Genomic DNA, 21,484 nt, shown 5'->3' with positions numbered 1-21,484 from the left:
TCCTTATACACTGTTTGGCAGAGGAATCCTCCTGGGAATGGTCTGTACCAATTAGGAGGACACATCCCCAAACTAGGGGAACCCTCAGAGCTGGTCATCATTAACAAGGAGAAGATGGATGAAGATATGAGGTTAGAAGCATCTTGCTCTGGGGGGAAAATGTCTGTCTGGATTTTCCTTGGAAGGCTGATCGACAGTGCCTTCATTTTCACGACAGCGTTAGCTTAACTCTGCCTCAAGCTAATGAGGAGATCTCTGTTGACTAAGGGCTAGGCATAGACATACGCAAAGTGACTTAGTTCATTAGTGGCTTCCAGTTGGGCAAGTAACATCCCTATTAACAGAAAAGGCCTAATAATGAAGGAGTCTTGTTCGGTTGACTTCTAGAACTGCTTTAGGCTGTCACAGTCAAGGGTAGGGCATAGACATTACCTGGAGGGTCAGTGCGAGCAGACGAGTTGGTGTACTGGACAGGTGACAGTTGAACCTGCTCTTGCTGAAAGATGCAAATAGTTCAAGTGCTAAGGACTCCATGACTGTTACCCTCATGTCCCTTGGTCTCTGCCAACTTTGCCACACCCAGGGTCTCCATCTGTAAGCACAACAGCATCTTACAACAAGGCCAAGAGTTTTCTCTTGGAAAATCTAACAAATTCTTTTGGTTTTCTTCTTTTGGGTCTACCTCTTATCACTCCAGATCATTGCTTTGGCTTTTCTGTAGTTTCTGTCAATCTGAGCTACCCCCCAACTTTGTTTCCTTCTTAGCATCTTTCCTTTGTGGCCTAGGAATATCAGGAATGGCCATTTGTGTCACTGAGGTGATTGATTCTAGGCTCACGAGAAACGGCTCTGCAGTGGTGGTAAAGGTAGGCTACCTAGACAGAAGTAGTAACTTAGGAGCCCTGGTTCCCTCCATGATAGGAACTATCTAGAGCATTGTTCTGGGTTGTATTTATGTTCTCTAGTATCCTAGTTTGTGTCTCTGTTGCTATGATAAAATATTGACAAAACCCAACTTGGATAGGAAAGGGTTTATCGATGTTACAGGTTACAGTCCATCAAGGAGGCAAGTCAAGGCAGAAATCGTGGAAGAACACTTCTCACTAGCTTGTTCACTTATTCTGCAAGGGTCCCACATCAATCATTCACCAAGAAAACTACTTGCATATGCCTGTGGACCAGCTCTTACAGAGGCAGTTTATCACTTAAGGTTTTTTTCTTCCTAGGTGACTTTAGTTTGTGTCAAGTTGACAAAATTAGCCAGCATGTCTAGTTATCTTGCCTGAGTCTGCACTAGACATAATTGTACCCAAAGACTGTGGAAGTCTTAAGCAACTGATCACTGATTGCCATGGTGCCTTGAGATTGAGGATTCAGCATTCCATTGGGAAGCATCAGCAAGGCCCTCTGTAATCTCCCAAACTGTAATGGAAGTAGGAACTTGCATTTCTAACTGTTGGATAGAAGAGAAGTTTAACTGGTATGTGCCCTTGCTGGTAAGGAAGCTTTAGGGGATGGCTACTGGCTAGCTTTCTGTTGATAAGATACCTATATTATCTCTGCATAGGAGATGGTGACTGTCTAGCTTTCTGTTTATATGATACCTATATGATGTCTGCGTAGGGGATGGCTACCAGCTAGCTTTCTATTGATACAATACCCCTATGATCTCTCCATATAAGGGATGGCTACCAGTTAGCTTTCTATTGATATGATACCTCTATGATCTCTGCATATAAGGGATGGTTACCAGCTAGCTTTCTATTGATACGATACCTCTATGATCTCTGCATAGGGGATGGCTACTGGCTAGCTTTCTGTTGATATGATACCTATATGATGTCTGCATAGGGGATGGCTACTAGCTAGCTTTCTATTGATACGATATCTCTATGATCTCTGCATTTCTGACCATTATTTACTCTCCCACATTTATTCATCTACAAGTGATCTTAACTTCCCAAAAGCATTTCCCCCTTTCCCTCCTTTCTTTCCAAATCTTGGGATTGAACCTAAGGCCTCGTGTAGACAAGTTTTGTACATCTAAGCTGTTTCCTAGGCCCTTTTATAACTTTGAATTTTTGAGACAGGCAGGCTGACCTTGACCTTGTGATCTTTTGACCTCAGCCTCCTTTGTAGCTGAGGCTATATGCGTGTGCTGCCTTGACTGTGTAACCCTCTATAGTGCTTCTAAAGGACTATAAAATCCTTCTCTAGATCTCCCTTCCATGTTTTTTTCTTTTACCCAGGAAATATGACATTCATAGAGAAGATGCTTACTTTTTTTGCCCATTTACCTAGATAATCTGTTTCTTTCTTTACTAAAATCCTTTGGTAGGAAATAAAGATGTGTTAAGAACTAAGGTTGTAGCCAGGCAGTGGTGGCGCATGCCTTTAATCCCAGCCCTTGGGAGGCAGAGGCAGAGGCAGGCAGATTTCTGAGTTCAAGGCCAGCCTGGTCTACAGAGTGAGTTCCAGGACAGCCAGGGCTACACAGAGAAACCCTGCTTCCCCTGTCTCGAAAAACTAAAGGAAAAAAAAGAACTAAGGTTGTGTTCCATGATATTCCAGAAAGAAAAAAAGACTTTGAGTCCTTTTTTGGATGTGCTTTTTCAGAAAGAAAGAAGAGGCTCTAAGGCATAGAAGTAGTGGGGTCATGACAAGACCAGTGGTCCTGCAGGAGAGGCTTCAAGGCTCTTACCTTGGGGAGAAGCAGAAGTGGCAGGTGGTAGGTAATACCCTTGTGAGAAATGAAAAGGTATTCAGGGGCCATCTTGATCTGAGGAGATGTAGAGGGCGCCCCAGAGGCTGTGGCTGAAAGTTGCTGTTGCTGACTCCTGTTTAATTTTAGGAAGCATAAGTTTCACACGTGTGGGTGGGAATCCTGACTGGAACTGAGAACCCATGCCGGATGTCTGCTGTTTGAGTCCGATGTATGCAACACTGTTTTTCCTTATGGTCCCAAGGGCTATGTGAGGAAGGGCTGAACACAGAGAGCTGAGGAGTCGGCTCTTCTCTGAGGATGGTGTAGGAAGTGATGGGCTGTGACTGGATCATGAGGAACACACAGGCTGCTCAGTGCTAGAATATGGTAAATGTATCATTATGACAAGTTATTCTCTGAAATTATCTTGGTGATAATTTATAGGTTGATGATGATGATGATGATGATGATGATGATGATGATGATGATGATGATGATGAAACTTATGTTTCTCTCAAGTTTCCATGGCATACAAACCACCATGGCTGCCATGTAAATACGACTTGTGTCCATCTACTTGACACACTTGAGGACTAGACACTCATAGGTGATCATCATGTGACAGGTGCAGGGAATTGGAAAACCAAAGCTGCAGCATCTTCTGGAATCTTCCTAGCAACCACAGTAGCAGAAGCCATCTCTCTAGCACTCTCGCCATCTAGAGACTGGCCTGTGAGTCTAGAATGTCCTGGGCGCAGGTGTTCTGCTTGCATGGCCATCTGCTCCCTCTCTGGCACTGCTCCCTACTCTTTTACTTGTCCTTGGAAATTATGCACCTACCAAGTGTTATCTCATAACAGAATTCTTAAAATCTAAACAAGGGTAAGCTATCAAAGAAATGTAATTTGTGGTAGGTGGGCCTATGTAATGATCATTTTCACCTCATGGATGATGACTGGGGATAAAGAAACCTAATGATGTCCTTAGTGACACAAATAGCCCTGTTCAAATCCTAAATAGCAGAAAGTTAAACTAGCAATTTCATTTTTAAAATAAAAACTTTCTGGACCACTAGGGAATGACAGTATTTGACATCTGGGCAGTTCCCCTCCCCTGCCCCTTACTTCCTCCCTGAGATAACCCTGGTGTGTAGCTCTGGTTTGAGTCATGCAAGGCAGTTGGGCACTCATGTCGTCTTTCTGCAGTCTCGTGTCTGAGAGCTGCATGCAGGAGGCATCATAACCAGCATGTCCCCTGTTGCACTTGCTTGGCAATTCATCTTGTTAGCTTTGAGAAGCTTCTAATGCCTACCGTGGGCTGGCCTGTACTCACTTGAGGGGACATTTATTGCTGGTTCTTTGATTGGGACTACTCTACTGGGAGCTTGTCTGTGTGCTCTGTAGAGCATGAGTCTTTGGTTGCAGCCACAGCACTGCACAGGGTATGGGGCCATCACCTGAGGCTGGGAGTGAGGTCAAAGGGAAGGTAGTACAGTCAGTGAAGTAGGCAGAAGGAGAGGCAAGGCTACGTGCCAGCACCCACGCTGCTTCTCTGCCCTATTCCCCGGAGAGCACACTGGGCAGAGTTGATCTTGCTACTCGGGGGCTGCGACCTTGTCTTTCTCCATGCCTTTGTGGATCTCGTGCCTCTTCTCCAATCACATCCACAGGCTGGTCCTCTTGACTCACCCTGTGACATGTCTGCAATCCCTCCTCATCCCACCCCACACTCAGCTGAAGTATGCTTATCTCCTAGGTCCATCCCCTTCACTTAGCCTATGCACTGTAGACTTGCTGCAGCTGAAGTATGCCTGTCTCCTAGGTCCACCCCCTTCACTTAGCCTATGCCCTGTTGACTTGCTGCAGTAATTCTTCAAAATGTAGACCGGAACACATGTCGCTGCCCTGGTCAAAGCCCTCTTGAACCTTCTCCAAATGCTCAGCATTAAAGTTCTTCTCTGGGTTGTCGAGAGCATGGTCAGTCCTCACTGTCCTCTCTCTCCTATCTTCAGTGTTCTGCACCCACAGAAGCTGGCTGGCTTAGTCTTGAGCCTGCCAGCTCATTTGGATCCACAGGGCCTTTGCATCTGCTGTTCCCTTTGCCTGGAACATTCCTTCCCAAGATCACCAAATGGCGGATTCCCTTACTGCATCTAGGTCCTTTTGGACGTCCTTGCACTGAGGAGTCCTTTCCTAATCACCCCCTTTGAACATTACCATCTGGCTAAATTTACCCGCATATCTGTCTATATATCCCTTACTTCCTATCACACTGCTTATATCCGTCTGCTGTGTATTTGGTTCACCTGTGTTCTCCATTTGGATGTAACCTCTTGGCTGTCAGACGGTGGCTTCTTTTCTCACAGTTCTGCATCTAGTTGGCTAATAAATCAATGCCTGGAGCATAGTATGCATTCAAAATACACTTGTTAAGCAATTAACTAATTGAATTAATTTACAAAGTTTGCCAAGTGCTTTTTTACATAGGTAACCAAAGGGTGAACCAAATTGTAATTGTACATCAGACAGACAGACAGACAGGCAGGCATGTGTTCTCTATAGTTTATCAGGCTCTGTGCTGGACACAACTTTCAGTTTCCCGTTTTAACAAAGCAGCTGCCAGCTGGGTGCTGGGATTGGCCCCATTGTTATCATAAGGAAAGTAACTGTACTAAGTGTCGTGTGGTTTCTAATTAACAGAAAGGAGTTAGGCTGCCCCAAATCTCCACCCCACAGCTGTGCCTGATATATCTTCCACTCGTGACTCCACCCACATTCCAGTGGAGAACAAATAGAAGAAAGAGAAATTTCTGAGTGGACATTTTTACAAAAGGTGAAAGTATATGTATTTTCCTTTAAGATGAAAGAAAGCTAAAGTTTTAGAGACTGGAGCATATTAAAAGTTACATGTAGCAATATAAAAATACAAGTAAACTTACATTAAAACAAGTAATTGAGATGTTGTTTCTTTCTGCTTAAAGGAAAAATTGCAGACCTATGTGTACTGCTGAGCTCTGCTGAGAAGGCATTCTGTTGGCACATTCACAAACATTCTCCTACCTCTGTAGTAAAAAGGTGCCTCTCTCCTGTTTCTTGCCCTGTTGGTCCCTGTCCTGAAGCTTCAGTTACTCTTGTTCTTGTGTCCCCTCCTCTGTTGCCCTCCCCTCCTCCACTCCCCTTCCCTCCTCTGATGCCCTCCCCTCCTCTGATGCCCTCCCCTCCTCTATTACCCTCTCCTCCTTTGATGCCCTCCCCTCCTTTGATGCCCTCTGCTCCTCTGATGCCCTCCCCTCCTCTGATGCCCTCCCTTTCCACTGCTTCCCTCAGGTTTGCCCATAAACTGGAGCCCTCACAGGCACCCCATTCTTCTAATACCTGTTCTTCCCATTGTCTGCTCTGGAGAGGGGACCAGTAGGTTCAGCAACCTTCTTCAGGTATTTTCTATCAGGTGTTTTTTTCTATCATATCTGCAACAGCAGAGCTCCTATGTTCAGGTTTCTTGTTTATAATGTGTTTACATTTTCTTGAGTCATCTTTCTTACAAGACAATCCCTTTCCCTTCCTAAAACATTCTTTTCTGTTGTGACCTCTGTCTCAGTACTCACCTGATGGTAAACTTCTAGTCAAAGGGCTCTTACTCCAGAGGCAGACAGTGTCAGTGCTAGACTGTCAAGCACTCTGAAAAGACAGCTGCTCTAGGGCCAAAGATTATTACAGCTGGAAGATACTTCGGGCCTCACTAGCCTCATTCTTCTTCCTTTGCTGTATTTTGTTTTAGTCTGTATCAGTTAATAGATAGATAGATAGATAGATAGATAGATAGATAGATAGATAGATAGATGGATAGATAGATAGATGATAGATAGATATCAGTTGATATATATTGCATTATATATATCAACTGATATAGATAGATAGATAGATAGATAGATAGATAGATAGATAGAGATAGATAGATAATGGAATATTCAAATTAATGAAACTGCCAGTGCCATTATTGAAGGAGGAACATTCTAGAGATTGAGTAGTGTGCAGATCCATTGTTTGTGTTGTCTCTGCTACCCTTGTCTTGTTGGCAGTCCACCCTATCCTGAGATGGTGTGATGTACACATGGCTTTATAAGTACACGCACAGAAGGAGCAGAGACAGATAACCCAACTCAGAGAGAGCTTGTAAGTGAGATAGGAAGTGCCATGCTTCCCCATTCCCCTTACAGTGTCTTCATCACAAAGGGGAGTGTTTGTCAGGTGACTTGAGCAGACAGCTACACATAGATCTAGCTTCATGGGAAACCAACATGGTACCAACCTACCAGTTTGACTTTTCTGACAGGTATGGCAGGGATGGGCTTCTTCTAGTTCAGAGGGAAGAAAATGGCTGTTGGTGAGGGTACATTAACGTCTGTCCTTTGTGCTGGACCCAAGAAGAAACACTTATGAATTACCTCCATTTATTTGTTACTCTCATTCTCGCAAACATTTAGTTCTGCTTACCAGTGTTAGCCTGCCTGAGCTGTCCGGTACTACCCTCTAGCATTGTGCTACCATTGCATACTGGCTCGGTTAAAAACAACAGAAATGTATTTCTCATTCTGCAGCCAGAAACCTAGTGTGGCTGGTAGAAGGTTGTCATGGCCAGTGTCAGCCTGCCTAACTTTTGCATTCTGTTCACAAAGAAGGTGTTCTCTTGGGCATCTTTTACAAGGGCACCAATTCATTTCTTCAGGGCTTCATCCTCATGACTAAATCATCTTACAAAGACCATACCTCCAAGTGTGATTACAGTGGGGATTAGGGTTTCCACCCATGCATTTTAAGGGGGACATAAATACATAATCCTTAATAGACAGTAGAGAAAGAAGGGAAAGGGGGAAACGAGAACTAAAATCATTTAAAGATACATTAGTTATACCTCACAACAAATATTCTGAGCTGTTATACATTAGTTATACCTCACAACAAATATTCTGAGCTGTTTTACATGATGGAATGTTTAAAGTTTGATAATTCATCTGCCGTTGGGCTTTGGGTGTGTATATAGACTTCTCATTTACATGAGAGAGTTTTGGTTAGAAGATGATGGTGTTCTTCATTCCAGTATCCAGTGAAAGGAAATTTCTAGCTAGTGGGTTTGACAAAAATCAAACAAATGTAAAGAATATATTTACTTTTTATTCCTCTGTCTACTTTGTATATGTATGTCTGTTGGCGTCTATCTGTCTGTCTTGGGGCAGGGAAGCATATGTGCCAAGATGCATGTGTGGAGATCACAGGACAACCTGAAAGAGTCAGTTCTCTCCTTCTGTCATGTGGCTCCAGGGGTGGAACTCAGATCCTTAGGCTTGGTGGCAAGTATCCTTTACCCACTGAACCATCTTACCAGCCCCTTGAGATTTTCTAAATGGAATAGATGACATATTTCTAAATTAAGACTGGTTGACATATATACAACCATGAAATAGAAAGGAACTCATCCTGTCTGATTTGATTCTGATTCATCCAGTAAGAACTAGTGAAAGAAACCTACCTCTAATACCTTACCACTAATTTTTGTATAAAAATAGTAATTTCTAGTAGAAGTAGTAGTATTTGAGATAAAGTCTTTCCCTGTAACCAAGGCTCATGTTGAACTGGCCATCTTCCTTCCTTATATACTGACTGCTAGGATAATGGGTGTACACAATGCTTGCCTAAAATTGTTTCAGATTGGGACAGACAATAAACTAGGTATAACTATCTCAGATAACTATATCGCTTCTCTGTATAAAGGCCAATGTTTGGTATCAAGGGATTCCCATAGGTCTTCATTCCTTCCCGTAGGATGTGGAGCTCGATGGAAGAGACACACATATGTGAAACAACAATTACAATTCTGTATAATAAGGACCACAGTCGATGTGTGCTAAGGTGGTGATTAGCATAAATGACAGTGTCTGTTCTGTAAAGGGGTTAATATTATCCCGGTGGCTAGGTGAAAAACCAGACCTACACTGGCACCCCCTTAGCTTGTCCATAGGTAGCAGAGTCAGACTGTAGACACGGTCCATGGCCCCAAGCCCGATGTCTGTCCCCTTTCGCTGTCTGGAAGGTGAGATCAAATCCTCCCTTCCCTTTGAGGGCAGTGTCAGAGCATCGTGGCGTAGCTGTTTGAGACTGATCCTAAATCAACTCTCAGTACAGTGATGACAGGGACAGCCTAGGCAATCAGAACAGCTTGAAACGGTTTCAGAAAAATTTTAGTAGAACACAATTTTGGGCATAGAAAAGATTAGTAAGGTGGCTGAGCCTTCTAATGAAAGGCTGTGTTCTCACGGTAAAGTATAAGTTACAAACCATATACTTACGGTGCAACCGTAAGTGAAGGCCTGGGGGGAGGGGTAAGTATAAGGTATGAGATTTATGCTTGAGATGTTTGGGGCTCATTCAGTGGGCAGCGGGAGGCTCCAGGGAGGCTGCGATTAGAGAAAAGCCATGGGCAGTTACTTTCCCACAAATACATCTACTCATGCTGGAGGTAATCCAGAAAAGAGATTATAGGACACTCTAAGCAAGGGGTCACAGGGGACCTGTCATGACCCACCCTGCATATGCTTCAAGTATCTGTCAGGGTCACAGAAAAAGAAGTAACCGAGAATCTGAAAACACTTCAGGCTTTTGCTATTCATTGCATTATTTCAGAGGAGAATTGTTTACAGCTCTAAGGTATTCTGGTTGTTGTCTCACTCACTTCTATTTCTTTCTTATTGATGGATTAACTTATCTCAGAGAGATTTCCAATGACAGATTTTCAATTGTTGAACAAGAGGTTTATATTTTGTGGCAGGATAGGGTAGGGAGACGGCTTTGTATTTACTCTCCTGCCTGAAGCAACTGAAAAACTTAAAAATATTAAGTGAACTCTAGTTATTATGGAAATACAAACAGAATCCACCATGAGTTATAGCCTAGCTGTTAAACAGTGGTGGAGCTGTATAAAAAGACTGGTTCAAGCCTTGGTGTTGATGTCCTGGGATAGAACGCTCATTCATTCACCTCCAGTGGGAATTTAGCTCTGATAATTTTTTGAAGTAATTTCCTAAAGTTAAGTATCAGAAAGTGACCCAATTCATCTACTCCCAAGTGATTTTGTAAGGGAAATAAAACTATATAGCTGCTTACACATATGCAATGATATGGAGAGGGCCACATAGCTTCCAGTATAGTGTTAGAAATTAATAATTGAGAAAAGGGTAAATAGATACAGGTGCACTGGTATGTCTGTATATAGCAAACCACTCAGCAGTGCAGTGGCATCGACTATTAATACTGTAGCAACGTACATGAACCTCAGGGTAATTACTTGGAGAAAAAGAAGCCAGACCGTCCCTGAGGAAATGGCTTGGCTCTCTTTGTGTAACATTTACAAACTACACATGCATGTCTGTTGCCTAAAGGCAGGCTGAAGTTGCTGAGGGACAGCAATGGAGGGAGGAAAGGAGAAATTTATAATAAATTTCAGAGTTTAGAATACCAGTTGTATTTTTCAAAGTTCAATTTTTAGTTAAAATTGAATTCTGGAAACTTCAAATGTAACATATAGAGTACTTAGACTTCAATAACTAATAACTTTTCTTACATGTTTATTACTATACCCTTATTTTATGTTTTTAAAATAATCTATTTATTATTATATGTAAGTACACTGTAGCTGTCTTCAGATGCACCAGAAGAGGGCATCAGATCTCATTACAGGTGGTTGTGAGCCACCATGTGGTTGCTGGGATTTGAACTCATGACTTTCTGAAGAGCAGTCTGTGCTGAAATTACTTAAATGGAAACAATTTCTTTAATGAGGAAACAGAGCAGAAACATACATCATCTACTAATGAAGCAGAGGTTGACATGATCACCTCTTAAAGGCATTTTAAAATAAAGAGTGTGACAACCAAGTAATTGTAGCTACAAAGCATCACCATCCTAGCCTGGCTTCAGGGTTCTGTAACTCTTACATTATTGAGGAACTCAATATAGGGTTTTATTTAACATTAGAAATGGATGCTGCAGTGCAGACCATTAATGCCAGCTCTTGGGAAGCAAAGGCAAGCAAATCCCTGTGAGCTAAGGCTAACCTGGTCTACATAGCAAGTACCAGCCCAGCCATGGCTACATAGTGAGATCCTGTTTCAAAAGAAAAAAAAAAGAAAGTAAAAAAATTAAACTTGGAAAAGTTACAAATTAATCCTCTTTGATTTTGTTTTTAGGGAAAATTATTACTTTTGAAATTAAAATAAATACCAAGAACAGGTATTTTCTGCACACATAGACCCCCTCACTCTGTGTGTGTGTGTGTGTGTGTGTGCGCGCGCGCATGTGTGTGTGTGTGTGTGTGTGTGTGTGTGTGTGTGTGTGTGGTATATGGGCATGCACTTGTCACTGGGCACTTGCAAAGGTCAGACAACAATTGGACAATTTGCAGCAGTCATGTGAGATCCAGGGATCAGACTCCATTGTCAGGCTTGGTAGCCAGGATCTTTATAAAACCACTGAGGGATCTTGCTGGTCCCGCTCTCTTACTTTTGTGATAGTAACTACTACTGAGTAAGGAGTCTGGTCAGTGTAGCTTGGAGTCTCTTAAACTTCCTTTGAATTAGTGGTTCAGAGAGAAGCACTTCAATCATACAGTTGCTTTTTCTCAAGGCACCATTGTTCTGCATACTTCCTACATAAAGACATATGACACCAAATGTTCCCTACGAGGGTCAGAGAGTAAATGCTTTAGGGGCCACTGAATTGAGTTGAGCATTACAAATATTCACCTCTGTCATTGTAGAGTGAAAGCAGACTTGGATGACACATAGGTAAGCATAGCTGTGTTTTAACAAAGACTCACAAAAACAAGGGGCAGGTCAGATTTTCCCAGGAAGCAGTAGTTTGCCAGCCTGACACAGAAAATGGAAAGATGAGTGGAATAGCCAGGTGACGTGGTGCATACCTGTAGTTCTGAGTCCAAAGGTTAGAGGCCAACCTGTGCATCATAGCGATACGCCCCCCTACACACTGTGTATCATAGCAATACACCCACACACACACCCACACACACTGTGCATCATAGCAGTACCACCCCATGCACACACACATACACACGTACACACATATACACATACAAAATAGCATTCATTACTCTCCTGTCACTGTGACACAGGAAATGTGGAAACAAGCTAAGGTAGGATAGATGTGGTTTTACTTATGGTTTTAGTCTCTCTCGGTTATGCGTACCCTGATTATAAATGTGATCTCTTTTTGCATTTTTCTATTTTGCCTCAGCCTGTTATTCCCCATTTGTTTTGTTTTATTTTTCAGAAATAAAAAGTTTTCTCCTTTCCATTTTCCCTCTAGTGAGACTGACTAACAGTTTCACTGCCAAGCATGGTAGGTAGTCTGTCAGCTCTAGAGTCCACTGGGTGACTTAGCTAAGTGGCACTTTGTGTCATGTTTGACTCTGATGACCCCTAACTGCTTCTGGAGCTTTCTGAAGATATTCAGTAATAATCTAAGAGTTCTTAAAAATTTGATTATTTACTGATGTAATTTTTCTTTTTTTCTTTTTCATGCTCTGTGAGTTACAGCTTCTATTTGTGGTTTCAGCTCTTATTGCCAGTGACTCCCAATTTGTATCCAGGCCATATGTTTCTTGTAAGCTTAAGATAGAGTCTCTTCCCAGTCCCTCATCACACATTTCAACATAGATGACCAACAGCTCTTTAAACTTATCACCAATATATATTACATATAGCATATATAACATTTTTATTTGTAAATAGTGAATATATATTCATTATATAAATATAGTGAAAATATATTCACTATTTATATATAATATATAAAGTGAATATATATAAATAGTGAATATATACATGTCTCTATATATGTATATAGTGTTTTACTGGTCCCCAGAATAAGATGTGAAATTGCCTGAGAAGTCTTTTCTGTCTCCCTTTAACATCCATTCCTCATCCTGCAAGTCCAGTCAGTTTTACCTGCTGCCTTCTTTCTGCTCCTTGTCTCTCCTCCAACCTTTCCTGCATCCTCATTAGTTCAGTTCCCTGACACCTCATCCTGGTGGGGCTTTGCGGCTTCCTCCTGTGCCTGTGTGCATCGTGGACATAGTACTTGATAGTCCTAATCCTCCACACGACCACAGCTAGCACGCATTCCCTCCAGTACTCCTAGCTTAATGCCCTCTAATGCACTCTAATTCTATATTTTATCTCTGTTGCCCTGGCTCCTTCTGGAAACCCCCCTAGTCTTTCCTGCCCAAGACACTTCTGGGCAGCCCTCCCAGGGCTGCATTCCCTCTGACCTACATTTCAGATGATTTTCCTTCTGCAGCTCTAAACCTGATCCATCTAGCCTCCGAATCATGGCCATTCTCCCTTGTCCCTCCCTTCCAGTTCCTAGCCCACACAAATCTAAAACTTCTGCCTCTCTCTCCACCCAGCCATTGGCTGTTGGCTCTTTATTGACCAACCAAAAACCAATTGAGGACAAATACTGTCAGTAGTTAGACACACAGATTCCTGATATTGGAGGCCAGATTAGTTCAAAGCATTGGAACCAATCCGCAATAAGCCCCAACTCTGAGATGTGATCCAGTTCTTCAGTGAGGTTATATGTGGTTCTTCCTTGACAATAAGCAACTCCTCAACCTAAACAAGACACACAGATCTGACCTCAGATACTTAACCCCTACACCACCAGAGCTTTTCAGAAAAGTATACTCCTGAAGGATCCCTGCTGCATGTACATTTAAACAGTTCTTCTCGGGCATAGTTGGCTTACCATTTAAGACTTCAGACTGCTTTTCCAGAAGTCCTGAGTTCAGTTCCCAGCATGCATGTCAGATGGCTTACAACCACCCATAACTCAAGCTCAAGGATCTGATGCATTTAGCCTCTGAGGGCACCCACGCACACATGTGTATACCCAAACAGACACACACAAACATATAATTTAAAAATAATAAAAATAAATGTCTTTAAAGTCTTTTTCAGCCTGGAGAGATGGCTCAGTAGTTAAGAGCACATAGTGTTTTTCCAGAGGATCCTAATTGGATTCCTGTCAGTCATATTTGGCTCACAACCACCTGTAACTCCAGCTCTAGGGCATCTGATACCTTTGGCCTCCCTAGGCATCTACACTCATGTGTACTGCTCATGTGAAGACACAGAGACAAACACAGGTATAGAAACAGGCATACAGTCACATACAGACATGCGTAGACACACACACACACACACCCTGCGGACAACATAGTTCCTAGGAAACTTCCTGATGCAAATGCAGAGACAAACCTATCCTGCTCTTCACTCAAAATCTACACTTGACCATCAGTAAGATTTAGTTCACAAATAAGACTTTTTTAAGCCGATCACCCTCCCTCCAAAAAAACCTCTCAGCACCTAAACATGGGAGTATTAACAATTGTTCTGACTTATGACTGGTTTAAAGTATAATTATTTCTTAGTTCACATCCTTTTGAAGCTCCAGCCATCATCCCTAGCCCATCAACATATTTTCTCCAGTATTTTTTCATTGTAATTCTCATCCCTCAAGAAAGCTTGCCTGGCCCTTTCTAGCTGTAGCTCCTAAGGCTTCCCTCTGTTAAAACTGGAGGCCCTCTGTTCCTGTTGGGCTGTTCAGGTTGGTACAAACCTGCCACACCAGGAACTGCTGAAGAGTGGAAAGGGTCTGTGTCCTGTGTGGTGCTTCCCCCAGCACTGCACACAGCAAATGCCTGTTGAATGAAATATATGCAAAATAATACTTCACCCAAACCTATCAATAGTTGTTTGAAAAGAAAAAGAAAAAAAAAGAAGAAATCATTATGCTGTGTCTGAGATAGTATCATGGGACGACCTTATACTTGAGACTAAGTATCTATCACAAATTCTATTCATTTGCTGAGAGAACAGGGTTCTGGAGACATATCCGAGACAAACATGATCTTTGGCTGCCCAGCCACATTTCAACACTGAGCGTTTTGTCTGAGCACTGTGTATCCCTGTTTCCTAATATATATAGCCTCCCATTCACCTTGAGTTGTATTAATGGGAAGATGTGGATAATGAAATCTATTACATAGTACTTCTATCTTACTATTCAAGATTATAGCCAAACACTGCATGATGTTCTCTGAGAGATAAATGAAGGTAGTAGATGAATATACTTTGCTCATTAGCTATCTGTGTTTCTGCTAATCACAGGGCAGTGTATTTGTTAGCATGCTTTAAAATTAAGATATAAGGGAAGTATACTTTTAGATACTATGTTGCCAAAATACATTTTTGGTTTTTCCTGCAAACAATGTATTAGATTGTATTTAAGACATTGTGCTTAGAGTGACAAGAGACTTAACTCACCTAGTGTTTTCCTCATTTAAAAAAAATGGCATCTATACTAACAAGTTGAAAATAAAAAAGACAAGAACACTTTCCTAGTTTGCTTTGCAATGATGTGATAAAACACCATGACCAAAAGCAACTTATGGAGGCAAGGGTTTATGTGGTTTATTTAAGCTTGCAGATGATATAGTCCACCATGAAAGGAAGTCAAAGCATGAGCTCCAGGCCGGAGCCTGGACTCAGAGGTGAAGCAGGGGCTATTGAGGAGTGATGCTCACTCACTGCCATGCCTGTTCAATTTGCTTTCTTACCCAACCCAAGGCGACCTGCCTAGGGATGGTGCTGCCCACAGTGGGCTGGGTCCTCCCACATCAATCATTAATTAAAAAAAAAAAAAAAAGATGCTCCGAAAGACTTTCCCACTGGACAGTTCCCAGTTTCATGGGAACATTTCCTCAACTGAGGGTTTCTCATCCCAGATGACCTGAGTTTGTGTCAAGCTGACAAAAATTAAACAGCACAAATACAGAAGAGAATTCAACTAAAAAAGAAAAAGTTCAAGAGTAAATTAATACATTGCTTAAAACACATATATTAATGTGTTCATATGTAAGAATGCTACAGAATAATTTTTTTCAATTAACTCTTGTCTATTTAATTTTAAAATCATGCTTTCGTAATGAGCTTAAATGTTTGAGGTAAATTTTATATATAATAGTTACTGGATATCTTTTATTTTTGTAGATTTGATCCAGGCTACCAATGAGACCAATGTCAATATTCCTCAGATGGCCGATACCCTCTTTGAACGGGCGACAAACAGTAGCTGGGTGGTGGTATTTAAAGCTTTAGTGACCACACACCATCTCATGGTGCATGGAAATGAGGTAACCAAATACACAACTGTTTCTTTTTAGAGCCTGGGGTAGTGGAACATGATGGTAACTTAAGACCCATGAATTTTCACTAATAGGAGGAGAAAAAGAAGTATACATTTCACAGTTGTCTTGAGTATAATTTCAACCTTGGGCGTAGCTGTCTTTAAATGTATTTTGATTTGGACCTTGTCTCAGAGATATAGCTACATTTAAATGTATAGTCTATGAAGGAGTTGAAGGGGTTTGCAACCCCATAGGAAAAATAACAATATCAACCAACCAGACCCCACCCCCCAGAGCTCACAGGAACTAAACCACTAACCAAGGAATACACATGGCTCCAGCTGCATATGTAGCAGAGGCCTTGCCAGACTTCAATGGGAGGAGAGATCCTCCGTCCTATGAAGGCTCGATAGATGTCCCAGTGTAGGGGAATTGAGGCCAGGGAGATAGGAGTAGGTGAGTGGGTGGAGGAACACTCTCATAGAAGCAGGGGGAGGGAGGATGGGATGGGGGTTTCCAGGGGTGGGGGAACCACAAAAGGGGATAACATTTAAAATGTAAATAAAGAAAACATCCAATTAAAATGCAAAAATAAATAAATGTATAGTCTATGTGAATATATTCGTGGATAAAAATGTTAAGAGAAAGGATCACAGGAGGGCTGTTTTTCCACAGAAAGTAACTTTTTGTGACTGTGAATGAAGATTGTTTTAATGGAATATTTATGTGTGAAAAATATTGATAAAATTAAATTACTCCTTTTATACGGAATTCCTAGTGAAGTCTATTGAATTTTCAATGTTTCTATCATATGCAGAAGTAAAAGTTCACAAAATTTAATTGTGATTCAATGAATGTTTCTCTGGAGTTTTAAAACAGTTTCTCCCTTAGAGAACGTTAGCAGCATAGGACCTTCATAACTAAGTGTGCAAACACAATAGAAATTGTAAAAAATAAATGAATAAAATGCTGCTTTAACATCATAAATTGTTTAAAGATATGATGCACAAATATGGGTGTTTAACTCTAATTTTTGTTTTTCAGAGATTTATTCAGTATTTGGCCTCTAGAAATACGCTCTTCAATCTCAGCAACTTTCTAGATAAAAGTGGATCCCACGGTGAGAATAAATAAGTAAAGCTGGGGATGGACATTAGTCCAAAGTCACTGTACTGAGCATTCCATTGGCTAGTGAGAAAGTAATATGAAGGCAACTATTCGATTGACTGTCTAATTGTATATAATCATACAAAATAAGTATTAATTTTATTTTGTCACTTGGAGTGTTCACTTTGACTTAATCTATCTCACAATTCGTTTATAAAGACTCAGCCAAAAGTCTTTATAAAAAGTTTATAAAAGTCATCAACCAAATTAAAAAGAAAAAGATTCCCCTCTTAAAGAAATGCTTTTGTAAGTTAATGCAGCTTGAGCCATTACCTCTGGCTCATATTTGCTTACTATTGCATACATGTAAAACTAGGTAGACCCATATCAGATGACTATGTGTGTTATTTATGAAACAGGCTGTTGTGTGTAACAATAAATACAAACGCAAGGAAAAAAAAAAAGACATTCCATGCTGGATAGTATAATCACCCTATTGAATGGCCTGAGCGCCCCATATGGAAGAATCTTATCTTGGCTTGTAAGTCGGGTGGTAAATGGAGCTTGCTGCAATGTATTGAACTTCTTAGAGGCTACCGTGACAAGCCCTGTCTGTTTTGAAGAGCTATAGATTAATCATTTGTATGAGAAGTGATTGTATGAAAGCGTTGTGGTCGTGACCCTGTCTCCTCTCTGTCTCCCCAGGTTATGACATGTCTACGTTCATACGGAGGTACAGTAGATACTTGAATGAGAAGGCCTTCTCCTACAGACAGATGGCATTTGACTTTGCCAGAGTGAAGAAAGGGTATGGCTCGTGGTGCTCTTTTTCTTATTTACTTAAGCATATGATCTAGGCAACATGATTTATTTAACTAAGCTTATATGCCAGCTAACATCGATCCTGGCAGTCCCAGTTCACATCCACCCTGAAGAAACAGCTTTAGAAGTCAGTATGATGGGAGCTACCCTGAAGCGTGCAGTGCTTTGTTTGCGTGTGCATAACAAGCTGACTGGCTGCTCAGAAATTAGGTGGTGCAAAATCTTATTAAAACTGACTCAACATCCTTCATGTAAATATCTTTAAATAACTTAGGGGAAGAATTAACAAGATTGATTCCAGTGTGTAGTGGTGTTAAATGAAAATATTTATTTATATGAATTTTAATGGAGGTGAAAACTGTGTATGTGGTGATTTGGTTTTGAGAGGTTATACTTTCCTAGGAAATGTGCATGCCATAATTTAATTATTGATATTACTTACTTTTAAAAAGTCTCAATGAAGCAGAAAAATGAATTTTAATACACAGGTGTCATTTATTTACCCCTAAATAGATGCTTTAATCTGAGTCAAAATGTTCAGCCAGAAGCACATGCAGATCTTTTGTCTGTTCATCACTGAAAGTAATGGTAAAAGGTTGTAAAGGTTCATTATTTTATTTTAAGAATCTATAGAGGGGCTGGAGAGATGGTTCAGCATTTAAGACAGTGGTTCTCACCCTTCCTAATGCAGTGACCCTTTAATACAGTTCATCGTGTTATGATTTCCACAACCATAAAAATATTTTCATTGCTACTTCATAACTAATTTTGCTGCTGTTGAGAATAATAATGTGGGTGGGCTAGAGAGATGGCTCAGCAGTTAAGAGCACTCACTGGCTGCTCTTACAGAGGCCCAGGTTCAATTCCCAGCACTCACATAGCAGCTTACAGCTGTCTATAACTCCAGTTCCAGGGGAACCAACACTCTACTAAAGCTAGATATACAGACAAAACACCAATGCCTAAATAAAAATAAATCATATAAAAATAAACTTATATTTAAAAGAATCATAATGAAAATATCTGGTTGTGGGGTATCTGATATGCAGTCTCTACGAGAGGGTCTTTAGACCCACAGGTTGAGACCCATTGGTATAAGAGCACATGCTGTTCTTCTAGACGACCTATCAAATAGCCACAACCTCTTCACGCCCAACAGTGATCTCAGGAGATTTACAAAGACAGTGAGGAGTGCCCCTGAGAACGAAGACAAGGCCCTGTATTTCCAGTGTTTCTCACAAAGATGTGTGCTTCTGTCTGTGGTTGGTGGTGTTGTAGGGCTGATGGTGTCATGAGGACGATGGTTCCCGAAAAGCTCCTGAAGAGTATGCCAATCCTGCAGGGGCAGATCGACGCTCTGCTGGAGTTTGATGTACGTATCTCATGTGAGACATTGCCCGCATAATTGGTTCTTGTCTTTCCTTTGAAAGGGCTGCAGGTCAGTTAGATGTTGCCATAGGATCATCTCTAGAAGGCCTTCATGTAGATGAATTACAGGAACATTTCACTCAGTCTCTTACGCCCCCAGAGTGTTCCAAAGTTTACAAACTGTTTCCAAAGGTCAGAGAAAGGTACGCACTGCATTCTAGAGCCTTTTGTTATGGCTTGATGTGCTTGTAAGATGAAGTGTACATAAGATGTCCTTCGGGCAGCTAAATAACCACATTCTCTGGTCAGAAACCTTCTAATGTGGACTATCTAAGTGACACTGTCCAGAGAGAGTTATTTTGTGTTGTCACAGATAACAGGTCTTTTCTGGTAGAATCAGTAAGTATTATTTGTTTTAAAAAAGCATATTTGTTGGCTAGAGACATAGATGGCTCAGTGCTTAAGAAAGTAGCTGCTCTCATTGGAGAACTGAGTTCAATTTACCATGCCCACATGGCAGTGCCCAACCAGCTCCAGTTCCCAGGGATCAGATGCCCTAGACTGACCTCCATAAGCACTAGGCACACAGGAAGTAGACAGACAGACAGACATGAAGGCAAAATAGTCATACATATAAAATAAAAAATAATTTAAAAAAAAGCATAACCTGAATTGGTTGTGGTGATAGATACATCAATGCACATTGTGATAAAGTTGTATGCAACTAGATACAACCAAAGTGTATACAAGTAAGCCAGGGAACTCAGAATGCAGTCAGTTGATTGTGTCATACAGTCTCCTGACTGTGACATGATTAACTAGAGTTCTGTGAGCTCTTTCATTACATTTGGGAGAAACTAGGTCAATGCCATATGGAACCTACCTCTTTTAGTTCTTACAACTGCTTGTAAATGTATAATTCACTCAAAAATAACAGTTAAGAGGACCTGACTCATGAAAAAAAATGGATTTTGATGTGTAAGAAAGTTCTGAACTCTCATTGTCAGCTCCTCTGTAATTTGATAGTTGTCTAAAACACTTTCTTCAAATAGTCCTAGCTTAAAGTCTTTGTGAAGATTCTATGGCTTAGACCATAATTGGGCCCTGCTCATAACAACTCGCTCTTATGAAATTTTAAGTAGAAATTGCAAACTGCCACACTGGTTTTTGACAGATTTTACAGTAAGGTCTTTATTGGACATTAATCTTAATTTTTTTCTTTTTTCTTTATCTATTTTTAGCTTTCCTCTTCCTTACTAAGGGTTCTAGCTTAGATATTAAAGCATTTGCACCCAGTCCTTTGGTATTGCTAGGCTTAATAAAATACGAGTGAATACGAGTGAATTTCTTAGTGGTCACCTGAGACATTTTATTATGACTTGAGAAAAAATACTAACTGGATGATGTGCAGCTAAAGTTAAATGCTCGTTTTTCTAGGTGCATCCAAATGAACTAACAAATGGTGTCATAAATGCTGCATTTATGCTTCTTTTCAAAGATCTTATCAAACTGTTTGCTTGCTACAATGACGGCGTCATTAATTTACTTGGTAAGTGACACTGCCATGACCCATTCGGGCTGACTGAGTTGTGATAAGGCTGACAAATTCTGCAGGGATGAGTCTGTTGTCTAGCTTCTTGAGCAGACGGAGGGTTATGTGAGATGCATGATACTGATGGACTCCTCATGGTGGTGCTGGCTGAGTGATGTGGCCACGAGGATGAATGCATATCTAGGGTAGACATCTAGTACAAGGTAGGTAGATTGATTGTCTCCTTCCTCCTTAAAGGACCTGTCCCAATGAAGACTAGCAGTGATGGCGGGCACCAGCCAAAGTAGGAATCCTGTGCTGTTCGGCGTGTTCAGTCTCTACTCTGACTTCATCGACATTCCTATAGCATTTTCTCCTCCTTATATCTATAAGCTTGTTCGTAGTGTATGTGTCTTGATTTGCATGTGGGAAAAATTGACTCCTGATATTTATCTAGTTTGAAAGGTCCATCCACTTTCTTCATCCAGGAGAAACTGAACTCCTTGTAATCAATTCTTCAGCTTAATTTTGCTAAGTCCCTATCATCTAACCTAGTGTTCTACCCATGACTTTGTAGTCTTCCCTAAGTCTCGCTACAGGAGAGGAGGTGGACAGTATACTACAGAAGGCTTGGCCTACTGTGAAAGTTTCATTTTCCTATTCAGGTCACCCCTTTGCAGAGTTATTATTCA

General features: G+C 41.1%; 1 protein-coding gene across 9 annotated transcripts in view; it reads left to right on the top strand.

Moving 5' to 3' along the window:
• Positions 1 to 21,484, top strand: part of Snap91 (synaptosome associated protein 91) — a 113,915-nt gene that overhangs the window by 25,790 nt on the left and 66,641 nt on the right. For 8 of the 9 annotated variants that reach the window (XM_031346228.1, XM_031346235.1, XM_031346231.1 and 5 more), the window contains 5 exons: positions 15,828 to 15,970; positions 17,009 to 17,084; positions 17,777 to 17,879; positions 19,172 to 19,265; positions 20,699 to 20,810. In XM_031346228.1, coding sequence (XP_031202088.1) covers positions 15,828 to 15,970; positions 17,009 to 17,084; positions 17,777 to 17,879; positions 19,172 to 19,265; positions 20,699 to 20,810 — 528 coding nt within the window. Of the gene's footprint in view, positions 1 to 6,978; positions 7,037 to 15,827; positions 15,971 to 17,008; positions 17,085 to 17,776; positions 17,880 to 19,171; positions 19,266 to 20,698; positions 20,811 to 21,484 lie in introns of those variants that run through there. The other variant, XM_031346234.1, reaches the window with a different exon arrangement.

The sequence above is a fragment of the Mastomys coucha genome, unplaced genomic scaffold, assembly GCF_008632895.1.
Source record: "Mastomys coucha isolate ucsf_1 unplaced genomic scaffold, UCSF_Mcou_1 pScaffold23, whole genome shotgun sequence".
Lineage (NCBI taxonomy): Eukaryota > Metazoa > Chordata > Mammalia > Rodentia > Muridae > Mastomys > Mastomys coucha.
This window is presented reverse-complemented; position numbering and strand designations above follow the sequence as displayed.